Source organism: Hirundo rustica, chromosome 5 (assembly GCF_015227805.2).
Source record: "Hirundo rustica isolate bHirRus1 chromosome 5, bHirRus1.pri.v3, whole genome shotgun sequence".
Taxonomy (NCBI): domain Eukaryota; kingdom Metazoa; phylum Chordata; class Aves; order Passeriformes; family Hirundinidae; genus Hirundo; species Hirundo rustica.
The window spans coordinates 6,051,030-6,075,695 of NC_053454.1; the positions used below are offsets into that span (position 1 = coordinate 6,051,030).

The window sequence follows — 24,666 nt, forward strand, 5'->3', positions numbered from 1 at the left end:
TCTCAACATGGATTTCTTGCCACTTTCTCTCTCTGTGTATTTTTGGTGTGATTGAGTGCTAGTATTTTGGAAGATGCGTTCACTATTACATTTCTCTGTAAATACAGTTAACATGACAGTTCATAGTTTTATTCTAGCCTGTGTGGTTTAGCCTAAAAACAAACTTGCTCCAGCTCGTGTGTCCGCCAATGCGCAGGCAGAGACATTTACAAAATCTGCCCACGGCACATCTGCGCATCACACAAATGTCATCTCCCCCTCTCACAGTGACAGCCTTAGACTTCTGCAGTGACACACTTTGTGAAAAACAGACAATTACAAAAAATAGACCCCTTCTGAAACAAAATATAGACTGACAACAGCCGGAGAAGCAACTACATAGGTCTGATTTCCATTTGACTGGATGTAGTAAAAAAAAAAAAAAAAAAAAAAAAAAAAAAAATCCCCAAATAAGAAATCTTACTCGATGATTTTTCTACATTTTTTAAACCAGAAACAGGAGGGATGTGAGTAGCAGGATAAACAGTAGCGTGCTGAAAGGCTGCAGGAGCCCTCTGTCTCTGCAAGTCGACAGGAAACACATTACTTGGAATTTTATCATTCAAAGATAATCAAACCATCACTGAGTTCATGCAAAGTAAACTTGAAACTCGTTCTGTTGTTCAGAAAGTGGACATGGCATAGGGAAAGATGTTGGCAAACGGGTTTAACTGCTTCCTACTGGCTGTGATTTCTGAAAAATTGGGAGAAAATGACAGCTGAGAGCTTCCCCAGCACAACACAACAGCAACTAGGTAACTCCCAGAAACCAAGAAACCACTATGACTGTTTTCCAGAACATCACAGCAGAACATGAAACTTGACTCCTTGACCTTGGGATTGAGACAGAGTAACAGGTCTTCATAATACATTATTTTCCCCATTTTCTGGATATAAAGCTAACCAAACTCGTGCAGGTGTATCACTGCAAAAGTAAAAAACCAGAAGTCATTTATTACTTCTGCTCCCTAACTTTGGCTATAGCCACTCTCCTTTTGCTTACTGACAGCACAGCAATTATTTCAGAAGAAACTGTAGCTTTTAAAGCATTTTCATCAACCTTTTCATTTGTTCTGTCCCTCTGGGTCAGGACAGTCACCTCAGCCACAAAAGGAAGACCAAAAACAGGTGCTGAGAACAACAAATGAAATCAGAAAAGTAACTCTTTCTGATGAAAATGGTACATTTGTGAGTAACCCAGATAAGTCATTTATTTCATCTGCACTGTAAACCAGATTAAAGTAAGGTTCATTCAACCAGTGATTAAACAGGTGCTGGTCAATGAAGTAAATACTTTAAGAAGAAACTTTTTTTTTTTAAATAATCAATTAGCCTTATTTCCTAATAAAGTCTACACCATCACAGTACATTGTGAAATGTGACCCTCAGCCTGAGATAAAATTCTCAATTTCATCGGAGCTATACATCCCTTAAAGCTTATGTTAAATACTTCACATAACAATAATTAAATTTTATGTCAAAAATATTTACAGGACAACATGACTAGCAGCTTAATTCTCTGGGAGGTCTGACATGGACCCACAACAGAATATGGGAGAGCTTTCCACTGTATGGGAAGCCTTTGATTTCAGTGAGTAGTCTACCCACCTCCGGATAAATTAGTTTCAGAAGGGACACCAGCCACACACAACATCTGGAAAAATACGCAAGAGGAGGCTGTGATGGTTACTGAAAGTTTAGTTCTGAAAAGAATATGAAAGTAGAGTTCAACCTACACCAGAAACATTACAATTCAGTGTGGGGATTAATTGAATTAACAGTGGGAGTTTTAGCCTCAGTGTGTTTGTCTGCAGCCCTTCCTGGGCCAGGAGCACCATCAGGGAGGGATGGGGAGGGAAAAAACAGTTTAGTGCATCCTGCCACCAGTTACTCTGCAGTACACCAAGACTGGTGTGGGACTTTTTTTTTTCAACAGATGTGTTGAGAGAATGAGGGTGGGGGGGGTTGAAGGGAGGAAGGAATGGTTTTATTCTGCATGATGAGATAATGTCACACAGGAAACATCAAGGCTCAACTTCTTCTCACAGCTGCATTATGATTAGTGAAAATCTGGTCTGTAAACTGTAAAAAAAGTCCTCATCTGCTGTACTAAACTCTCTCAACCTCCAAGAAAACCACTGGCAAGTAACTACATGAAAGCTCTCAACAGTTTTGGCAGAAGGGTTTGACATGAAGCGAAATCTTTCGTTTCCACCCAAGTTATTTAAAGAAAATACAAAATGCAAAAACATGGGGGTTGGACCTAGAGAGATTGGTTTCTTTTGTTTTACAGTTATTTTTTTAAACTGTCCAGAGGGAATGAGCAATATGGTTGCTGAGTAATGCCATGACATTCATAACATAGGGCAAAATGGCATGAACAAAATATTTCTAACCTGCAGGTCTGTAGTGCTTTCACTTAATTTGTTACATGCTGCACAGACTTACAGCTTCAAAATTCAACCGCGTGTACTTTAACTTAGAGAATAAAGAAAAAGCAGTTCAGTACTACACCCAAGCAGGCCAGATGAACTGACTGTTTATTAAACATGTAAAATTGAGTTATGAACAGTACCAATTGAATTTATTTGTTTTGCACACTCCCTAATAAGTGGTTAGTGAAACAAAGTGTCTGAAGCCTGGAACAGGATAGAGAAGAACGAGCCAAAGTACATGAATTCAAATCTTATTTTTATTCTGCATATCCAATCTGTACAAAGCCCTTCAGACAAAGGTCTGGAGCTGTTAGGAATGAGATTAAATCTCATCCTAAAGAACTTGAAAGCAACTACACTGGAAACAAAAATTCTGCAGCCGCTTATAGCAGATCTTAAATTAGATAGTTATCAATCGTTAAAACAGTATTTACTCAGATAGAGTTCCAAATCTCTATAAATCTGAACGAATACTAATAGCCAACTACTTCCTGTGAAGATGTGTGATAGCACTAGCTAGTTTTTCTCCAAGCAGCAGTCACTGCAGGACATGATCACATCACCATGAATACTGCTCCAGTAACTCTAAAAGAAGCTCAGAATGCAACTTTTGCCAGTATCGAGGTATTTCAGGAACTTCAAACTCCACTAACTAAAAATCACAAAATATTAATGAAATTATTTCCCTTACTTTCAGTACTGATCAAATCTCTTTAACTTTTTTCCCCCAGTGAAATGCAGTGAAAACCTAAAAGAAAACAGGGTACTCTGCCAATAATAATAATAAAAAAAGAGAGCAATGTCAATAAATACATTAACGAAACAAAAATTGGGTGGCATCATTTTGCATGACTAAGAAGTGTTGGTTACTTTCCGAGTGTAAACTAAGTTTTGGTGTTAGTCTTTGTTTCACTGATTCTGCTAAGTTATATGTATAAAAAATCATATATGAAGTACTGTCTTTGTAGTACAGTGCACATGATGCAGTATTTTTTTTTGCTTGCTTTCAGAGCATATTTTTCCACGTAAGACAGAAGGCAAGATAATTTACATTGCATCGGAAAGCATGCACGTATTAATGATGGGGAATGATGAAGAACATAAATGATTTCCATTTTCACATTCAAAAACAAGTACCTGCAAATTAATGCTAAAAGCAACTGGCCTATAAAGGAGCCATGTTTCCATGACAACTGATCACAGAAAGACATATAATTCAACAAAAAATGAAAAACCTACAAAACAAGAAAATAAAGAGCAAGCAGAAGTGCTGGAAATCAAGATCCTGACCATACCCAACTATTTTACAGGAATAGCAAAGAGTACAACAGTTAAATTGCAATTTAAGACGTGCACAGTGTGCAGCTAATGCCACTTCATCATTCCAACACTACTAAAAGCTGTCAGTCTCTAGTCAAGCAAAACAAGATTCAGAACACTTCTCTTAAGGAGGGAACATTTGCTCAATTCTTATGGAGGTTTCACAGTTGGTGGACATGAAAGCACCAAGTTACTTTTCAGTGCACATCTTTCATTAGGATTTTAATTTTTTGTCCTTAAGGCCTTGCTTTGTACCTCACTCACATCTGGGGTCCTGCAGTCTGTCAGCAGAGTTGGTTGCAGAGCGAGGCTGTTGTTACCTGAGTGCTCATTGCAAAATCAGGCACATTAGGAATGAGCAGACAGGTATCTGCACACAAGCACACATGGCCATGTGCATGTATTTATCTGATGTCATTAAATTTTTCTGTGTGTCTGAACAAAATTCAACTTCACAGCTGAAAAAACTGTGCTACCACTAACAGAACTACAGCAAACAGGTAAGTTCATAAATAAAATCATGGAATATTCAGTCAACACATGTCAATTTCTATATGGACAAACCACACTTAATTTAAGCAAGGAAACTTAGAAAAATTGAATTGACGAAAGTGCTACTGGATCTAAATATAACTAGTTCCAAGGTACTGACATTTACATGCAGTAAAACCAGCAGTTTATGTTTTTTAAACCTCAAGAAATAAATAACCCAAACTAAAAGGTCCATAAACCCTGTGATCTAAATAAATACAAACTGAAGACAGGACAATAAATTTCCACTTCTTAGTATGCCTTTATTTTATCAAGCAACAGTGCTTTTTCTTCCTATTTAGCTCTTAAGAACATATTAAAAGTCATTAGAGGTTTAAAACAGATAAAAAATTATGGTTACAGAACTGGAAGTTGGAAACACCACCACTAATGTACTTCAGTCCATTTGAATTTTACAGTTTTGTCACTTTCTGCATGAGAATAGAAAATTACAAGTGCTTGTACCCACCCAACTGACTTCATATTTATGTGAACGTGGAGGTTACATGACAATGGGCCTAAACACCGCATGGAAAAACGCAAAGTTCACAGAAAACGATCTTTAGTTTCATTTATGAGCCTCAGTCTGCATAGGGACTTCAATGACATCAGTGGATGAAAGAAAATAATTATACAGCTATGTTCCATCTTATCCAGATAGCACGAAAGATTAAGGGTTTCAGACTGTCTTCCTCTGTCTATTCAGAATTTACTAAGAACTGAAATTTTAGATGTGACAGTTGCTTGCTGCCCTTTTAAACAGGCATTGATTTTTCTAGGAAAAGTTTTGCCCTTTAAGGGTAAGAAGTGTTTGTATTCTAGTAGAAAAGATCTAAGCTGAAAAGTTTTTAAGCCACCAAGATGCCTTTTCTTTTTTTTTTTAATAAAACCCATGCTTATATCACAGCTCAGAAAACTATACAATAAACATTCAGCATCCCTGAAATTTTCTAAGTCTCACTTCATTTTTCCAATCTTTCCCTAAGGCTGGCCACACCTAACTGACTGCACTTCTGCAGTTCTTGTACAAGCTGTGGAGAGGTCAGGATTTCTGCAACTTTCTTCCTGTATAAACTATTGTTTCTAGGCTTATACACTAAATTCCTGTGTGGGTCCTTAAAGGAAAAAAAAAAAACAAAACCTGATAAAAAGAAAAATTTACACACAGGCTCAAGACACACTGACTATTCCCAACTGATAAAATTCCATTTGTAAAGTCATGTACGTCACAATAACCTTTGCGGCATGCCAACTCTTCAGAAACTCCTTAACTATAAAGATATGAATTCCAACAGGGAAAACTGTAATTTAATCAATCCCTATCAATGTGTAATATTACAGAAGTTAACAAAACAGCAGCAGCAACTAAAAGCTGCCTGTGCTGTGACTGGCTGACAGTACCTGCACTCCATGCTCCATGCTCCCCTAACAATTAATTCCTGCTATGTTTTGGAAGGATCAGGAGTGGCAAAGCTGGGTAAGATCAAAGGTCACTCCAGCTTCTCACACCTTTGCCTCTTTTTATCTATTGTCAAAGAATCTCTTCTGTTCTACAAACACCTTTCTATTTTTTGGAGCCTTCTGAAAGTCAGTTTTATACTGATGACATCGCTTCGCTACCATAGATGAAATCATCCACAGAGCGCATGGATTTTTCACACAGCACTGCCTTGGGCAAGATCTTAAAAGGCAACGGAGCAGAAGATTCCATGTTATTTAAATATGAAGAGAAGAACAATAATGAAATAAAGAAAAAATAAATCATTTTCAACAGAGCAACTGGAAGGGCAAACAGCAACAATTTCCCATTCAGCAACACTTCTTAGCCTTGGCCAGCACTGTCTGTTTATATAACTGAAAGAAAGAATGCTGCCCTGAACTTGCCCATTATCCCACAGAAAAGGTATTGTGGGAATGTTAGCTTTTACCTGGCTAGCTTCCAGATGCTGGCAAGAAAAAACACCCTTTTAAAATTTTAGTCAACTGAAAAATACTCAACATTTTTTGCATTTTACAATTATTCCAAGTTATGTATAAACTAACATAGGCCTTGAACTAAATCATATAAAATGGTCATAATAAGATGACGGACTGCTGCGCAAAAGAAGGAATCAAGGGGTCTCACAGCCAAACCAAACAGCCAGTACTGTATTTCTCAAACTACAGCAGCTTTGCTGAAAGCAGGCAAGTTTCTACAATAGCAGAAATGTTTGCCATGTCCATAAGAGCATTTGCTGGACAATGAGAGCAGTAACTAAAAAAAAGTGCCATCCCAATTTCAGGAATGCAGCCCAATGCTGTGATGTTGAGCTGGCAACATGTGACAAAGACGTTCTTCGAAGCCTGCATTCTGCCATACAGTTAATGAGAGAGAAATGTATCTTGCTATGTCTAATATCTGCATGGGACCCACGACAAACTGCAACACAGAACAGTCAGAATCGTTAGATTGGAAAAGACCCCCAAGATCATGAAGTCCAATCTGACACTACCAAGGCCATCACTAAACCATGTCCCAAGAGCCACATCTACAGGTCTTGCAAGTACCTCCAAGGCCAAGTGCCTCTACCACTGCCCTGGGCAGCCTGTTATAATGCTTCACAGCCCTTTCTGTGAAGAAATTTTTCCTAATATCCAGTCTAAACCATATCACATAGGTATAAAGATAAGTAAGGTCTCACCTCAGCCTCCTTTTCTCCAGGATAAACAACTGGACACACTTCAGCAACTCGACGTTTTTTTTACGGTGAGGGGACAACAGAAACACAGGATTCAGGGTGTGGCCTCACCAGTACTGAGTACAGAGGGACAATCAGTGCCCTGGTCCTGCTGGACACACTACTGCTGAGACAGCTCAGGATGCCACTGGCCTTCTTAGCTACCTGGGCACATTGTGGCTCATGTTCAACCACTGCTGACCAGCAACCCCAGGTCCTTTCCCACTGGACACTTCCCACCCAAACTGCCCCCAGCCTGGAGCTGCAGGAAGTTGTTGAGACCCAGGGGCAGGACCTAGCACTTGGCCTTCTTGAACCTCAGACTCACTGATCCATCCTGCCGAAACCCCTCGTGTTCTCCAGCAGGTTAACGCTCATACCCAGCTCAGTGTCATCTGAGGACTTGCGGAGAGTACCCTCAATGCCCTCACCCAGGTCATCAATAAGAATATTAAAGGGAACTGGAGAGAACCAAGCACAGTAACTGCGGACTTGAGAAGACCCCAACACAAAATGAGCAAAAATCCCCTTTCTGTTTTAAACAGAAGGCATTTTTCTTGCTCTTTTCCATCTGGCACTTCAAGTAGCTGTCTTTACTTAACAGTCGTCTTGAAGTTTTTTAATAAGTCGTACAATGTGCAAACTCAAACCAAAAGAAATTATCCCTTATTTCTTCTCTTCCAAAGTTCAACTGTTAGGTAAAAATAGATCACAACCATGTCTCTGCTCCAAGCCTTTGCATCCCAGCAGGAACAAGGATACTCGGTGCTGACACACCATCCCCATATTCCAGTGCACAGCAGCACATGGAGCTGCAGCCTCCTCACCTACCAGTACTCTGCTGGTTCATTTGCATGCGTGTCCTGTCCAGCTAATTGGAGGAATACAACTTCCCGATTCAAATATACAGGAAGGGTTTTTACTGCTTGAAGAGAAAGAGCTTTAATGGTGGAAATTACTTTTTTAATTTGGAGAAAGCAAACCCTTCAGTCACAGTGGAATGTTTTTGCACGGCGTTGTGTTCAGTCAAGCCACAGGCTGTCTTTTTAATAAGTGCATTTAATTTAAGTCAGTTCACAAACGAAAGCTCACTGCCTCCAAAACTGTTTCTGTGTGATAAAACAAAGACACAAAAAAGATGAACCAAGCACCTACTCAGAGCACCACTAACTGAAGAATCCTAATCTAATTTGGTGCCATTTCCCACAGATCCCAGAGTGCTTTCCCAGGTAAGCTCACCATCATCTGCATGCACAGAATGCAGGGTGGGACTGGGCACAGAAGAATTAAGTGAATTTATCTCAGGTCGCTTCTGAGGCTTCTCACAAATGGGACAGAACCACCATGACCATCTGGGCCATTCCACAGCCACTTGGGACATCTGCTACCACTGCCATCTCTGCTCTCCTCTCTCTTCCAATTTCCCTGGCAATAATTAGACCACATTTCCCCTGAAAGTCAGTATCTGCACTTGATTTCAGCACTAAACTAAGATTTTTAGTGACCAGAAACTTCTTCTACAACAAAAAAAACAAACCAAGCTACCAAAAAAAAAAAAAAAAAAAAAAAAAAAAAAAAAAAAGGCAACAACAAAACAAAACAAACCACACCATAAACAAAAAACCTCCACACCCAAAACACAAACAAAACCAACAACCCCACCACCACCACAAAACAACTTCAGGAAGGTGATTCAGTTCTCATGTAGGACATTAAATTCCTAACACAGGTCCTTCAGTGATGTTCCTTTTATAGAGAGGTACAAATCCCACACAAAGCACCTGTATTTATGCTCGTGTGCTTCAAAACTAGAACACACATGCCTAACAATGTCATTGCAAAGTACAAAGTAATTCGGTTTTTCTGATTCCTAAATATCTTAATGCAAATGTGAAATAAGCTCAGTACACTTAATCTCACTTTACTTACTTAAAAAAGAATTCAAACAGGCCTGCACTACCTTAACTAACTTGATTTAAAATCATACTTAAGTAAATGCAAGCAGTTTCCCAAGTATTATATGGCTTATTCATGGACTACTTCTTTCACTGCGCAGTCCTGTGATCAAAGACATCTTAGATGTAAGAGGTGAGGTTATTTACTATTTATAAAAGCATCTACTGTTTAATCTTCTTTTTAGAATTGGTCTTCTAAAATGAAAACTAATCTTTATTAATTCTCTTTGAAAAAATCTGAGAAAGTAGTAGATGAATTTGAACATAATTTTTTCCTGCGCAAAGAAAGGAAAATGCTCTCCTGCCAATAAATCTTTAGGGCACTTCAATAGCTGCTGGAATTGTGTAAACCACACTTTGGAATATTCATCATTTCTCTGAGAGAGTATCCCCAGGACAGCAAAAACCCCAAACTTCATTTTCAACTTCTCAGGAGTTTTTTGGGTTTGGTTTTTTTTTTTTTTTTTCCCTTAACTGTGGGGTCTAAGAAAATAGTTTCTCTTTACATATTTGTTAACAGATTTTTTAAATGTATTAAAAAAAAAAAAAAAAAAAAAAAACAAAAAACCCAAAGCCACACAGCTCAGAAAAATCAGTAACAGAATTTAACAGACTTAAAAAGCAGTTCAGAGGGAAGATGGTAGCAAAGTTATGAAAATCAATGCAAAACTGCAATATTCCCAGTACTTCAAGTTCTCAATTACCAGCTCCATGCAAGACACTCTTTTGTACTTTCTTTACTCACAGGACTAAGAAAATAAGACTCATGATTTTGGAGAGTTCCCATAATCCTGAGTCTTTCAACTGAGTGGCAGAACTTGTTCCTCAACTGAAGTAATGAAACAAACCAATCCCGGAACAAAATTTTAGTAGAAGTGTTATCCTGCACTAACTCAGGTTCAGTGTGGAGGATGCAGCCAGAATCCTTTCCATTTGTGAGCCCACTCCAACTCCCATCAATATCAACCAGAATCTGCTGAATAATTTAATGTCCTGCACAATCCAAATCTGCTAAGATAGGAAAAGTTGTGCCTGCAGCTTGCTGTTCTCCTAATTCCTACTAAAAACCTTTTCTATGTCTTTCTCTAAGGAGATGGTTCTCACTGCTGAATACACAATTCAATGTCAAAACGATGCTGGTTTTAAATTGTAGATGGCTGCAGGGTGGTCATGAGACAAATGCCAGAAGTATTTGCACACCTTTCTATTGACAGTAAGAAGGAAAATCATCTGGATTCAAGGATTCAAAACATGAGATCTTTTAAACAAAGACATGGTAAGAGAAAGCTTTGAACAGAAGCCTGCCAAACAGAAACAACATATATAACCAGACCCAAAAGGCAATATATTGTGAAACCTTTCAAAACTGCACAATACTATAGGAATTAAGTAAACTTAAAACTCCCCTGCAATAATCTCGTCATAGCTAATTTGTGATTTCCTGTACGCTCAGTACTAACAGCACAATGGAGCCTCTATTGTGGGCCTCCTCCCACAAGCTTTTAAAAAATGCAAGACATTCTTTTTATCTAGACTGGCGTGGCTAAAATACATCGAGCTCTACATAGATAAATGGTAATTTTAGATGCTGTTTCTGCTCATAGAGACAAAAAATAAAAATGTGCTGCCTGGTGGTGCCAAGTTTAAAGTTCACAAAAGATCAGTGCTGTGTTGGCTGGATTGCTGACCACGGATCTCAGAGAGGGCAGATGAAGGAAGCCACTTTAGTTTTAAAGTAACAAGAAGATTCTACATTGAGAACTCTCTGCAAATTCAAGACAATTCAAATCAACATTGAGAGTCTCTCAGGAGCTGAAAAAAATGAATGAAAATTTGACAGAATTCATGGGATAAAGAAACTGCAGTATTCACTGCAAATCTGAATTGAGGGTGAAAGCAGTGACTCCTTTTGGTGCAAGTAACTAGTTTATGAAGGTACTAAAATTGATGTTGCATACTTTTTTATCTTAAAGGAACCTGAAAGCTAACACAAACCAACCAAAATGAACAGGACTTTCTACTGGTAGCAGAAATGAAAGACAGTATTTCTGGCACAGGACAGGCTGGGAAAAAAGCACAACCAGCACAGACAGACTTTGAGTATGCAGGAGAGAATTTGGTGGGGATGCAAAATAAAACCTAAAATGCTGCAGTGGCTTTGATCAGCACCTTAATGACCTTTCTTAGTCAAAAAATAATGTGTTAAAATGGAATTAGCTGCCCAGTTCCAGTCAGCATGGGAACACACATACAACACTGAATTACTTAAGAGCACTTCTCAGTAACCCTGATTATATGAATGGGAAAATCAACGACATGAGAAAGGCTGTGATACACATTAATACTGCTCACTGAAGCACCAGACACACATTAAGATGGTTGGTAGACCACAAATGTGAAAACGCTCATTACCCGGTTGAAAATAAACAGTTTAACATATCTGGTACAACACATTAAAGTGAAAAAATATTTAAGTATCAGTTTAAGAGTTTGGAGACTGGCTTGTGGTTATCTCTGCTAAACACTTTTGTCCTGCATGACTCTGCAAAGACTGAAGCTATGCACTCAGCAAGAGACAAACTGGCTGCAGCCATCTAATGAAATTTGACTCATCTGGGAATTTTGATGAAGTGCTCCACACCACTGTTTCTGCTAAGCCATACATTTTCCTTGCAGGATTGAGTGCTGCAAATACGCAAAAAGCAACATCAACTTTGGACTGTTTGGCTCAAAATAGAAGATTAATTCTGAAAATCCATATTCAGGTAAAAATACCACAGAAGCCAATGGAAATTCTGCAATTATAAATTAAAGGTACAGGGATCCGCATCGATGGCACAGTCATTACCGTCTGTCAGCCCCCAGCAGCATCTCCTGCAGACTCTAAGTCTGACTAAGAGCTGCCTGGGGCAGCTCTCTTCCTACAAACCCTTCTGCACATCAGCCCAATCCAACTGGAGAGCACACATCCTGGTACAGCCAGCTCCTTTCTGGCTCATTCTCCCAACTTCTGACTCACCCAAGGGCTATGATGACATTTTGCAGAGTGAAAAAAACCTACGTGTAGTAGCAGATGATGAAAATCCCCTGCAGTGCTGCTTCTCTCCTGGCTCTTTTCTGAGCCCTGCCCGGCCAGTGCACTGTCCGAGCACGCTGCAGGACGGCCCACTGGCCATTCCTCTGCCTGCCAGGCACACAGGGCTTCACGGCACACGCTGCATGCTCCTGCCAGAGGCCAGGAATACAGCTTGATGGGAATGCAGCAGGGACAGACTTGGAGAGTACCATTTGCCATTCCTGCTGTCATCACGTGGCAGTCACAGGCTAACTCCTACTGATCATGTTTAGAGGGTGGGAAAGAACAATCTGCCACATGGCAGCAGCAACAGCAGCAAGCCTGGCTTTCAGAGGCTCTGACGAGCAAAACTGAAAGCAGGACCATTCTCTTCTGCTGCCCCAAGACCTCAGCTTTCCTAAACTGTTGTGGTTGGACCCTGCCCTGACTGTCCAACAACCTGTGGGTGAGGGTCTGCGTCCCCTCTGCACAAAACCAGACACATTCAGGTAAATGTGCACAACACTGGGCTGCCCACCATGGTTTTCCCAACTACAGACATTTCTCACTTCAGAAGGTCACGTGTGAACCAAGCACAGAAGGTGCAAAGCAATGCCTGCTCTGAAAGGCAGCTAAAGTCATGGTCTTGTCATGTTCTACATGGCAGTGTGAGAATTCATGGCTATTAAAGCTTTCAGCACATCCTGCCAGGACAGAACTCCCACCTCCCTCATCACAGGGTGTTGCCTCTGTCCCATAGTGGAAGATGGAATCTATCAAAAAATGTTGGAGCTGTTTATGAAGACCGTTAGAGCACATCCAACAATACAGAGTTTGGGCTGCTCACAGGAATCTGGAACTGTGACTCAAGTCAAGTAAGAAATGTTTCCCTGCTTCCTTCCTTTTTTTTTTTTTTGCGAGTTGGCATCAGAGCTCCCCTAAATAGACCAAAGGAGAGGAGGGGTAACGTGGTGAGCTCTGGCACACACACAGGCAGAAAGCACGAACAACTTTCACTGCAGACTTATGTAACTTTGCCGGTGGTGACACAACTCGCTGAAGGGTGCTTTAGGCACAGATAAGGGACATCCACTGACCTGTAAATAGAATTGTTAAAATATGCCTTAAAATACCTCACATAAAGCAAAATTATATAATAACATTACCTCGTGCTTTAATACTGGGACAACAAAGGCTTCATAAGCAACAGAAATAAAAGCTTTCTATTAATACCTCAACTTCAGAATTAGCTGAACAATTGTCCCCAGGGCAAGCTTGTTCTGCTTTCTGCATAGAATCCCTCCCTTCTGGCTGACTACCCTGGCAGGTATACTGCAAAAAGTTCCTCTAAAAGCCCCTTGAAAAAGGCAGACATTAAAAAAGATGAAAATGTAAGGGTGAGCAATAGTCATCCAAAATAAATACTAGCACAAAATATGCCATTGTATTAACTACACTTAGTTCGAAGAAAGAAAAAAATCAAACTATGTCAATTTTCAATTACGTTGATTAGACACAAACTGGATAATTAGTAAATGGAATAATAATACAGGAAACATGATATGTTTGAAAAGAAGTGACAAAAATATTCCAAAAGAGAGAACAAGCTAATTCACAATCTTCCTCAAAAATTAATTACTCATTCTGTTATAGCAAACATAAACACTTTATATTTTGCACATCAAAAAACAATTAACCTATTCATCTAAGGCACAGATGTTTTTCAGGAGAGGCTCTTTTGAGCTTTTTTTTTTTTTTGGTGTTTAATTTTACCTTGTGATTTATTATTATTATTATTATTTCATTACTGGAAATTCATTTTGTTACTGCTGGAACACCCATAGGGGTAAAGACCCAGGTGTGGGCAGAGTCTGCTGGTGGGGCTGGGGAATCCAGATCCAGATCCTCCCATCCCGACACACCAGAGATCACAGCTACCAGGAGGCACAAATTAGAGGAGCCCAGTGACTGCTTCCTGTTCCTTGAGGAACCAGATAGATCTCTGGTCATGTTCAAAAACAATCTGAAGTTTTAACCCACTTCAACCACCAAACCAAAGCTGAACACTCAAGGGCCCCAAAAGCGCCAAAACTGTCTGACCTGGGAACTCTCGGCGCCTTTTTCACATCATGAACAATTTGGGACGCTTACTCCGTTTCCCCTTTCCACAGCACCTCCACACGAGGCCACACACCAGCTTGAGTCAGCCAACACTCGGATGCTGCCAGATTCCCAAAACACTCCTGATCACGTTAATCATTTGGGGAGATGGGCTGAGGATTACTGTGCACTGGAAAAGATCCTGTCGTAATCACAGCTCAGAGATCCTAAACCGCCCGCCACAGCTGAAAGCGCCGCCGCACTTCTCCGGCTCTCCCAGAGGAACGGTGGCGAGGGAGCAAAGGGTTACACTGCAGCAGGAAATGTTAATTTTAGATTTATCTGCAACGCATGTTTTCCTGATCAATTCAGAGATTAAAATGAATCATCATCGTTGCTCTTGAGGCAAGAGGGGAGAAAGAGACCCAAAATTACAGCTGGGAATTCGTCTTCCCAAACTGTAAATGCACTGCTCTGCTGTCTGTGAGTGAGAAAGCACGTGCAGCTGAGGAACTAAGGCTAAAGGGCTCTGTTCTACAACTTTTATCCTCACCTTAAGTTTTAGGACATGTATTAAAAGTGTAACTTCATCTCTACTCTCACACTAAATAAATAATTATGGGGCCAGGAGGTGAGGGAGCCTCAGAGGAGGCTGTTACGCTGCTGCACTGCCAACTGCTCTGGGATTTGAAAGCTTGACACATGCTGGAGTATCACCTCATCAATGTTCCCAGCTGGCTTGGGAGGCAAAAACCTGACTACTCTTAAAGGCGGGTCTCTCACACACGAGCAGCCAAGTGCTCCAGATAAGCTTCAAGAAATACAGTTATTACAAATGCACGGTAAGTAAGGGAAAACAAGATGGCAACAAGCACTTTTAGCCCAAAACATCAGCACAGTTTCAAGTTCAGCATTGTATTTCACATAAGCAAATAAAGATGATGTTGCTTCTCAGTATCTTTGCTTAAAAGACATTAAAATCTGTGCCCTCCTATACACTTAATGCTGTTCAAACTGTTTTCCGGTAAAATAAGATTTTTTACCTTTTTTTTTTTCATATTTCACATTAAAAAAGGAATATCAGTTTCCTCCCCAATAAAGATGACCCAGCCTGGTCAGTGATCTGCAGGAGTTGTTCTTATTTGATAACAAGGGATCGACTTTATGTTTCAAAACGTTAGCAAGTACACTACTGTATCTGTATGATAACACTTCACAGTATGCAGCCCAATCCTAATCTCTCGGATCACACTTTTGGCTAAGAGCTGCAACCCACTCTGTTTACAGTGCAAATAAAACAATAGCTCTCAGAAACGGAGAGATTAATAAATTGAAGGATCACACATCTTTAACAAAGGGCAGACACTATTTTATCTTTATGATGCAGAAGGACAAGTCAAGAGGTAACCCAACTGACAAGCATAAGGGCACTTGTAATTTGTTTTATCATGCTATCAGAACTCCACAGGATGACAAAGTATCACGGCATATACAATATTTACGATGAAGAGCTTCCTACACGTAGTGTACTGCGTGCTCAGAAGCCGCACGCTCCAGCTATTCCTTAACTACATATGCCAACACTCAACTGCAAAATTCACAAAGGTGACTGGTGTAGTTTCATTTCAAAATAGCAGTTTCATTGATTAAACTCCTCTCCTGAGCATGACTACAGCAGTTCTCAGGATTATTACTATTTTATTTGCCAAATCAGTAATGAAGTAACATATTCCCTGATGGAGAAACACCGAATCTGTGTTATTTAGGGGGGTATGAGGGGGGGTTGTTTACAGAGGGACAGAGAACACACCACTGACTCTGCACCAGTTTACACCTTCAGTGACGTCAAACAAACATGGAGCAATTAAATTCACGTCCCAAGCATTATTCTATATTAACAATGACAAAAATGACGGAACAATTTAACTCCCCCACTTTCTTTCATCTGTTTAGGAATTGCAGCCACCTCATAAACACCCACTTCTTGTTCAGGCTGGAAAAGAGGTAGGTTGGGGGCAGAGGGTTGTTTGTTTCCTTTTGGTTTGAAATACACCAGTGAATTGCCAATGGGCAAAATATTTTGTCACTACCTCACTCTGGGGATGGCTGACATAATAATAAACTGACGAGAATGCTATCTGTCAAACATTAAGGAATTCCAATATTGAAATCTTGCTGCCTTTGGGGGTCAATGAAGAGCAACATTAAAAAATACACTAAAGTTAGCAGTTTGGGCTGCTAATTTTACACGCCTGCTTCACCAACACACAGCTAAAAATAGAGAAAACAGATAAGAGCACAGAACAAAGAGATGTGCCGGACAATTATCTTTCTGCCAGCAGTCTAATTTATACTCAGCTTTTTAACCCTTCTTATTTATAAAGCGAACAGATTTTTAAAGTATTACTTTATGTAATCTCAATATGAAATTATTAGAGAACGTTTTATTTTTCTTAGTGTTTTCTTCCTCCCTTCCTAGTGGGACAGAATAATGAGATTTAGAATATTTTAATAAGGGCATCAGGCTACTTGCCAAGGGGCTTGAATACTAAATAAGAATATTTACATCTTTTCAGACCCTGGAGGAGGAATCAGTGCAATGCACTTGAAACACGTACACACATCGCAAATATGACAGTTAATTTTAATTCACTGGAAAAGAAAGTACACACTCACTTCAGTTTATTAGGCCTCATTATTTTCAATGAGGCTGAAGGGATGATGATCTTTAGCTGCTCCAACGTGGCCTAAAAGCAAACATTCTTCCTGATAAAGAAGACACTTACTAAAATATAAGGCACTGTGAAATTGTTCAATTTAAGTTACAACAGGTGTAATTTTAAAAACAAGCCTTTTAACAATATTTTCTACCGTTATTCTGTCCAGCTCGGTTCTACGACTTAAATCCTGACTTTCGAATTTAATTTTTTAGAGGAAAACAAAGCACCATAGCAGTCTGACTCATATCTACTGTAAACAGGCTTATTCAATGCTTTGTAGCTTTCTTTTTGGTAAAATTTGCTTACAAAATGATAATGTTTATAAACAGAATCGACATTCTGTCTCCTTATGTCTGGAGGCAGGAAAAAAAAAAAATCACCTTCGGATTAACATGACAATTTATGCCAGGCAATTCTGGAGGCATATCTGTAACATCACCCTGTGCATATTATTCACATCGCCTTAAAAAACTACAGCATCTATACATGCTCAAAAAAAAAAAAAAAAAAAAAGAAAAGAAGAAAGAAACAGAGAAATTGAGGTTTAGGGTGAAGAGTCTTACCTCTGATACACAACCCGTCTGCAGCTCTGCCAAAACCATCCCACCAGCCAGGCCTTAAGCACTTTTTTTACAGCAATAAAACGCCGCTTTTAAACTTCCTGTTTATCCAAACACCGGCCCAGCTTTCCCGCAGCTCGGAGCCGGCACCGCTCACCCCACGAGCGAGAGGAGGGAACGAACACCCCAAACCCTTCCCGGGGGACCCAACGCCCCAAACCCCTCCCGGGCGCAGCTTCACCGCCCTTTGAGTTTGGTACTTCGGGACGACTCGCACCGCCCGCCTCCCGTTTTTATTTCCCTTTATGTTTTCACCCAACCTCCAAAAGCAGCCGCCGGGCAAAGTTGCGCCGGCGTTGCGGCCGCCAGGGCAGCGGGGGCCCGGAGCGGCGGTGACGGGCACACAAAGCGCGGCGGCGGCCGCTCGTGCGTGTGTCCCCCCCTCCGCCCCGCTCCCCGCCCGCCCCGCACCGCGGCGAGCAGGCCGGATGGTTACCTAGAGGCAAGCCCTTGTTCAGGAGGTGCGAACTTCCCATGGAGGCGCCGCGCTCCGTCCGCGCCCGCCGCGGGGAGGAGGAGGACGAGGACGACGAGGAGGATGCCGGGGGGCAGCGCCGCTCGGAGCCGCCGCGGCAGCCGCGGCATATGGCGGCCGCTCCGTGGGCGCCCCCGAACTGAGCGGCGCCTCGGTGCGCGCCCCCGCCGCCGGGCGCGTCCCCGCCGCCGCCGCGCGCACGCGCGCCCGCCCGCCCCCGCGGAGGGAGGGGCGGGGTGGGGTGGGGCGGAGGGGGGAAGCGGGGGGGAGCGGCCGCTGCCGCCGCCGCCGCGCCCCCCAGGCTCGATCTCCTGGTTCTAGGCGGGCGCCGAGACAGACGAGACAGCGGGGCGGGCGAGCCTGGGTCGGCCGCGCGCAGCGAAACGGGGACCTGCCCCGGGACGCGATGTCACCGCTGCTTTTCTTTTTTTTTTCTTTTGTTTTGTTTGTTTTGTTCCAACTTCGGCAAAGTTAACGCCGCTTGCGTTCAGAGAGTCACGGAACGGGTCAAGTTGGAAGGGACCACAGCGGGTCATCGAGTCCAACCTCCCTGCTCAAACAAGGTTTTCCCAGAGCGCATGGCTCAGGGACTGCATCCAGACGGGTCTGGAACATCTCCAGGGAGGGAAACTCCACACCCTCTCTGGGCAAGGTATTCCATGTGCAGTCACTGCGAAGGACAGAAGTTCCTCCTCGTATTCAGGTGGAACTTTCTGCTCATCACTTTCTGCCCGTTCCTGGCATCCCAATACATCAGCATTTCTGGTGTATTGCTGTGTTTGTGATTCGGATAAAGCTTTTCACTCACGAGCTAACAGGAATTAACACAAATAAAGCCGTAACACTCTTAATTTTGCCCCTGGTGAGGGTCTGTGCCTCCTGCAGCTTCCTTGATCCGCCCCGAAGAGCCCCGGTCTCCGCAGGGTCGGCACCGCCGCGAGCGGGGGCAGCTCTTGGAGCAAGAGCAGCGAATCGCCCGAGCTCCGAGAATCCAAGGCTGGTTTCTCCCCCACGGGGGTGCTCCCATCGCGCACACGTGGCCGCGCTCCCTCGGGGTCACCCCGCGCCCGCCATGCCCTCCCCGCCCGAACAGCGGCGGCGGCGGCCGACGCAAACCAAAGTGGCGGCGGCGCCCCCGCGGCCGCTGTGTCGGCTGACGGCGGCCCCGCCCGGGCGCGGTGAGGGAGCGGCGGCCGCCATGGCCCCGCCGCCTCCTGCCCCGCGGCTTTTCTCTCCTTAGCGCCCGGAGGTCCTCTCCATTCCCCACCCCCCCCCGAAACTTTCACTCTACTGGCATAGCCGCCTCTTCCTTCTTCCCAGCTGCGGGCGGGAAGCGGAGCCACGGCCGTTCGCTCGTCCGTCCACACCCACAGCCCAGCCCAGCCCAGCCCGGCAGCGAATATCCCTTCTCTGGGTTTTTCCAGAAATAAAACGATCGTTTCCTGTCAGCAAACGGCCCCAGCATCCCTCAGGGACCCCGATTGTCTCGGAAAAGGACAGAGACTCCTGGGTAGCATACAGGAGCAATTCACGGGGAGAACGGACAGGGCTGTAGGTTTTCCCCTGGGCTTTTTTGGGAGTTGGTTTGTCTGTGAGGGGAATATTTGAACCCAGAGGTTATGAAGGGTGGTTTCAGCCTCCAGTTGTGTGGATTTCAGGAATCCGTTCAGGGCACAACTCAAGGATTTTAGCATACAGGCAGCCTTCAGCTGCTTGGCTCCAGCTCCCTCATAACTTGTTTTCTCCCATCATTTCTCCGGTAGTGTGTCCTTTCCATGAGATTATCCACCGGGATTGGGAGGTAACTCCCAGAACAAGTTTATGCAGCCTCTGACTTATCTCCATTTTCCTCCTGTATCCCTGGGAAAACCTTTTGTGGCTCAGCACAGGCGTCTTAGACATCCCTCAAGGAAAAGTTTCCCTAAATTCTCACTGTGCATCGCTAGGGCAGCATCTAGCCAAGCGCCTCATGTGGGGTTTGTATAAATAAATTTGGGTTTAATCACTTTAAAGTGGCTAACCACTTTATTGCCATTTATAGTTGTTAGCAAATATAAAAACACATACATATCAAAGCACTAAGGAGACAATATTTTTTTTTCCCTCCCTCGCTGCTTCAATTGCCATGTGGCAAAGTAGCAGGAATGAGCATTAGGGGGTCAAACACGCTTAAACCACAAGAGAAATCTCTGTGAATACCAATATGAATATGAAAAATCTCCAGAGGGGAAAAACAAAACAAAACAAAAAAACCCTACTGGAAAAGGAGAAAATCAGAAATGAAATTAAGAATTCAGTTGCATTTTTTAATAGAGAAACATAAACAGATCCAGGCACTGAGACCCATGTCCTTGATGGGGTTACATGCCTGGGCAAATGTTTAGGTCTAAACTGGAACTGCTGCTTCGGGGAGGGAGGGGAGTGTGGCGCAAAATATTATGACAAGGGGAGTGCTCTAAGTGAGGATAAGTTGGCATGATGAACAGATGGAGGATTCAATAACAGGAGGTTATTAATACTGCAGTTTGGTATTCTCTGCGCTACTTCGTGAAGGGATTCATATGCTTGCTCTTTTTCTTTCTGATTGTACACAGACCTAACAAATACACACACAGTAGGTAACATGGGACTCGGTTCCCTCCTGGCACATGCGTCACAAGTTCATGCTTCCTGGGAAAACATCATGGGCTGGATCCTCAGCTGATGCTGACTGGACCAACAGTGTTCCCCTCCAGCAGCAGGCAAGCCGAGTTGCATCTGCTGAAGGAAAGAGGTTATCTGACCCCTTCTCCCCAGCCAAAAGATCTCTCCACCCTGCTCAACAGCTGCCACAAGGCACCTGCTCTACAGAATAAACTCTGCAGGCTCTCAGGATGGAAAAGAACATGAAATAACTCCAGAGAAATTGAAGTTTTCCTTCAGAACACAATGCAGTGCTCTTTCTGTAGAAGAAAATGTGGCTCATTTTCCCCCAAATTCAGCCCTCCTCCCCTACATGGCTGTCAGTGGCCTCGTTTTGGATTGGACATGAGAAAATCCAGGAGCAGCCCAGCTGACTCCAGCCAAGCCTCTGGTTGCCCCCATCCTGCTTTTGTTTCCTGCTTTCTCCAGCAGCTCGCCTCTGGATCACCTCACATTCAGTCATCCTCACAATTTTTACACTATAGCTCACACAGCTACAATACATCTTTCACAAAGCCTAACAATCCCCATCCTCTTACAACTGTTACTGCAACCTCTTTTTTAACAGCAGTGTAACGCAGCTGAGTGTCTTCTGTGCCCTGCCCTAAGAATTATCGCATTTTTCAAAGCCCCCAAACTGTTTCTTGGCTTCTTAAGAGTCAGCTGGAGGAGCACATGTGCTGCGGAGCAAATACATTGTTTTAAGTGTATCTGTTAACAGCCACATGTATAATTTAAGTACAAGTTTTATTCCCCTCAGAATGGGCAATCATAAGGGCATGACCTTAGGCTTTCACAAATTCAGTGCATTAGGGTGTACTATCTTTAGCAGACATGACTTTGAAGATAGTGAAAGAGGAAGTTTTACTGTTTTACCCCCTAAGCAATGAGCCAAGATACATGTTGAATGTTTTCTGAAGTGAATAGCGAGGTTTGACAGTTTTCTTACACAAAAATACTGCTATTGTGTGCTTACAGATTTTCTTTGGTTTGTCACAGCCTTGCGTGCTGGTTCTTTCATGCATGATTTTGCTTTGTTATCAAACAGACATCATTCATTGTAACAGTTTTTAAACCCATAAATTTAAAAACTTCATGCATTTCTAATCAAAATGCAAGATTATGTTTCAATGGAGTATCTTAACTTTTGTCAACAGTAAGTCTTGCAGATGCTATTAGGAGATCCTAGGAGAGATTTATGTCAGAAGAAAAGAATGGTTGGCTAAAGCAGGCCCAACACTTAACCTTTATACTAAAATAGATTGTTTAAATGTGTAATCAAACTAAGTCAATTCAATTTTTTTAAAATATGGAAAGAAAACTTTGTTTGGATTTAAATACTTCCTTAATTCTTTCACTTAGATCCTGAAAAGCATTTGTTTATGTAACACACAGAGAGATCAGCCTACTTTGATTTTGCAATTGCGTATTTTAAATACAGCTTCTTTTTTTTCAGTTATAACTTCCTCTGTGTGCAACTTCCCACTGCAAGAAGTTAATGCTTTCTGGTTCGTGTGAAAGTCATTTTGGAGAAAAATCTTCAGTAGGTTCTCAGGAGAAAATGGGAAAAAAAGAATAATTGACTAAAGAGAACCACCTCATCTTTAAGAAATTGTGGTCATTGCAAGCATGAAATAAAATAGAGGACCTTCGTCTACTGTTAGAAAGAAGGTGAAGGATCAAAGTAGTAGATTAAAGTAACACTTAATGAACAAGAAGTTCAGCTGTGTCAAACATTCAGAGTCATTTTTGAAATGCCAAATGTGCATTGCTCCTTTCTCAGAATGGAACAGCTCTACTAGCTCTATGCTGGAAATACAAAGTGAAAAAGCTTGTAGTGAGCTGAATGAATGAAAGAATAAGTTCCCTTCAAACCACTGAACACAAAACCCTCTCTCCTCTGATGTTATCTGTATTAAGTGACTAAGGGGTTTTCTTCTTGATCTCACCCTCTTCATGCAAGTGACAAAAACATAAGAACCAGGGTGGAATTAAATCATCTGCATTTTCTGGTTGTCGTGAAATGAGACATATTATTATTTTCCATCTAGTCAGGAGGAGTTACCAAACCATCTCCAGGACGGTCTGTGTTCTGGCTGAAGAGAAAAAGAAGATAGAGATGAACAGCAGAAGAAACCGATCAAGAACCATTAGTGGATGTCAGCCATTGTCCATCTGTTCACAGTGGAATAAATCCAGACCTGAAGGAACAACTGCAACCTGCCCCATATGGCTCGCTCCCTTCTGCACTGGCAGGGCTTCTTTGGGGATTTGACATTAGATGAGGTAAAGGAGAAGCAGCACAATCTGTGTTCCCAGGAATGAACAGCCAATTAACATCAAAGGACAAAAAATGGGTTAGTGACCCCGGGACGGTTTTCTCCTCCTCACCTGTCTGAAATCGTGGAGCTCATTCAAACTGTGCAAGTTGCAGAGATATTATGCTGAGGGTCTGCTGTTAATGAAATCTTAAAAATTGACATTTAGCTACTAACAAAATTCTGTGGACAGTGGGTATCCCTCACTTGGTGAGACCACGGATCCTGTTGTCTCCCAAAGTGTTAAAGAAGGTGTTTAGAATATATTACACTCACATTCCATTAAAAATTATAATGCACTGTGCTTTCAACAGAATGAACCAGCATAACAACATTCTGCATTTACTTTTATAGAACTGGATTATTGAATAGTAATTTACTTCTCAAGTTTTAAATCAGTCTGGGCCTGGTCATGAAGCAAAGTGCTACTTTTTAGGTGATTAAGGGAAGTAGGCTCTGGCCTATGCAGAATAGTTATGAAATCTGCCTGTCTCTTTAGAATTATAATGAGAACCAGATACTCTTTATGATGCTGCATCTTGCATGCAAAAAAAATGAGATCTACATATTAAGGCAAACTGAAAGGATCAAAACCCACAAGTCTGTACTAGATTCAATAACCTGTTTGGTGGTGGTAATTTCACAGGTAATACTGAGAATAATGAACCATCCAATGGCCTAAACAGAACCAGTGGATGTCCTGAGTGAACTTGCTACTGTGGGTGTGTCTTACTGGGCTGCAGTGTTATTTGCACTCTACTATCCTCCACCTCCTCTTGAGTTCTAACACACTAGGCATCTTATTTTTGTCAAAGTTGCACAACAAGTAGCCAGGGAAAAAAGCAAAAGTTGTATCAGAGATTGTTTTCAAATTCCCAAACAATTATATTTGCATTTGTGACCATCATTCATTCACTACGTGGCATAGAAAGCATCATACTTCCTTGTTTGAAACATACACCACAAGACTGAGGATGTCTTCAAGAAAAATTCAATTTAAAACTTAAATCAAAGAACGTATGAAGTCAAAGCCACATCTCACTAAGAATTTAGTGAGAGACTTTGCTCTGAAACCAGCACAAGTCCTACCCATCTGAAAAATTAGCAAGGATACTAAAGGATGAAAAAAGCAGAACAGTGTTAAATGAAAATGCCCATTTGCTGTCAAGGACCTTAAGCACAACCACGCACTGGGATTATGTACATTTATGACTTTGAAATCAACTCTCCAGCCTTGTCAGATTTACTCAGGATGATGACAAGTTACCAGGCTTGAATTTCATCCTCTTCCAAACTGAGCACTGCTTTGTACTACCATGAAATACTGCACTACCAGCACTCCTCCATCACCTAGTGCTAAGGTACGAGAGTAGTTCATTAGTGAGCAAAAAGTGACCTCTAGTGAATCACCACACCAGCTCCTGAGACAGCACCTCCCTGGCTGTCCCTGACTGATCACATCCCCAATCCAATTAAAATCTGATCATGCTGCACCCCAACACCAGTCAGCAGCTGCACTCCATCAGTCAAGCACTTCAGGTACCTTCAGTAACACACACTTTGCACAGCAGCTGTAACAAGCAACAGAAGACATTGGCACATGGGAAAACCTGAACGCATTTGTCCGAACACAGTAAAACCTGCTCACTGATAACTGTTGGATAATTTAACAGACTAAAACAAAAAATGCAAGCTCTAC

At 42.1% G+C, this 24,666-nt stretch overlaps 1 protein-coding gene across 9 annotated transcripts in view; it reads right to left on the reverse strand.

Annotated features, from left to right (window-relative positions):
* Positions 1 to 24,666, reverse strand: part of CTBP1 (C-terminal binding protein 1) — a 237,482-nt gene that overhangs the window by 46,453 nt on the left and 166,363 nt on the right. The window contains exon 1 of one of the 9 annotated variants that reach the window (XM_040063735.2): positions 17,929 to 18,085. The exons of 6 other annotated variants lie outside the window; for them this stretch is intronic. In XM_040063735.2, the coding sequence (XP_039919669.1) occupies positions 17,929 to 17,968 (40 nt within the window). In that variant the 5' untranslated portion in view covers positions 17,969 to 18,085. Of the gene's footprint in view, positions 1 to 17,928; positions 18,086 to 24,666 lie in introns of those variants that run through there. 2 more of the 9 variants (XM_040063734.2, XM_040063739.2) reach the window with 2 other exon arrangements.